Below are 1,057 nucleotides of genomic sequence, written 5' to 3'. Positions count from 1 at the left end.
ATGAACGGCCGCCTTCACCTGGGACATGTATTTTCCTTGTCTAAATGTGAGGTAAACGTTTTCCTTTGCTATAACACCTTTAAATACTACTGTAGAACAAATGCTGATTTTTAAGTTAAATTCTCAGCTAACAAAATGCTTTGTTAATTGCTCAATAGATTCAGTAATTACTTACTCAACTTTCCTTTTTTTTCTCCCATGTTTTCAGTGGGAATATTTGGGGTTGAAGAGAACTGCCACTGATGACTTTTTAAATTTTTACTAGGAGACCAGACTGCAGGTGTTTCCTCTATTAATTCCTTCAGATTTGCTGAGGTTTTCAGGGGGTGCTGCTAAATGGTGCAAATGGCATAAGAAACCTCACTGCCTGTTGTGTTTGTGGACACTCTGCTGTATTGCCTGGGTCCTGGTGGTGGGTAGGATTCCACAAAGCAAGTCTCTTCTCTGCACCCATTCTTCTCTGGTCAGAATCAGCCCCCTGCAAATTAGGAGGGCTTTCACTTAGGCAGCTGGGTAATGGCAGACCTGGTAACAAAGTGGAGTTTCACCTTCTTACCCTTTAATTAGCTTCCTAGATGCTGTTGACTGCCTTTATCTTTTGGTAGTTTCACGTTAAAGAAGGAATGGAAGGTATTTTTTTGAGGAGGATGCTAACTTGGCCTCACATCATTCTTGTTCCATCTGCTTCACTTTTCCACTGTACAGTTTGCAGTTGGGTATCAGAGGCTAAAGGGAAAGAACTGCCTGTTTCCATTTGGTCTGCACTGCACTGGGATGCCTATCAAGGTGAGTTTGGGCTACTGAGGGCTTTTTCTAAAGTGTTTTTTTATAGTTAAGATTGCTTATTGTCCATCCAGAAAATCATGGTAATTTATTAAAAATTCATTAAGATAGGGTGATTTAGAACCTGAATTTGTAGTAAAGATGTGTTGTGCTTGAACTATACATTGTGACTTGTTAAAAATAAAATGCTTGAAAATTAAGTTTATCTACAGTATTATTTGATTTGCAAGAAAATCCTCTCTGTAAACCTCTGCCTGCCCTGGCAGGCATTCCT

General features: G+C 39.5%; 1 protein-coding gene across 1 annotated transcript in view; it reads left to right on the top strand.

The window, feature by feature from the left end:
* The window catches only part of LARS (leucyl-tRNA synthetase), a 24,182-nt gene that overhangs the window by 2,206 nt on the left and 20,919 nt on the right, over positions 1-1,057 (top strand). The window contains exons 6-7 of the mRNA XM_010001248.1: positions 1-51; positions 706-786. The exon at positions 1-51 is cut by the window's left edge and continues 16 nt beyond it. Of these exons, the coding sequence (XP_009999550.1) occupies positions 1-51; positions 706-786 (132 nt within the window). The remainder of the gene's footprint in view (positions 52-705; positions 787-1,057) is intronic.

This window comes from Chaetura pelagica, unplaced genomic scaffold, assembly GCF_000747805.2.
Source record: "Chaetura pelagica isolate M959 unplaced genomic scaffold, ChaPel_1.0 scaffold177, whole genome shotgun sequence".
Classification (NCBI taxonomy): domain Eukaryota; kingdom Metazoa; phylum Chordata; class Aves; order Apodiformes; family Apodidae; genus Chaetura; species Chaetura pelagica.
The sequence above is the reverse complement of the archived record's forward strand: the minus strand, read 5'-3'. Positions and strand labels throughout refer to the sequence as shown.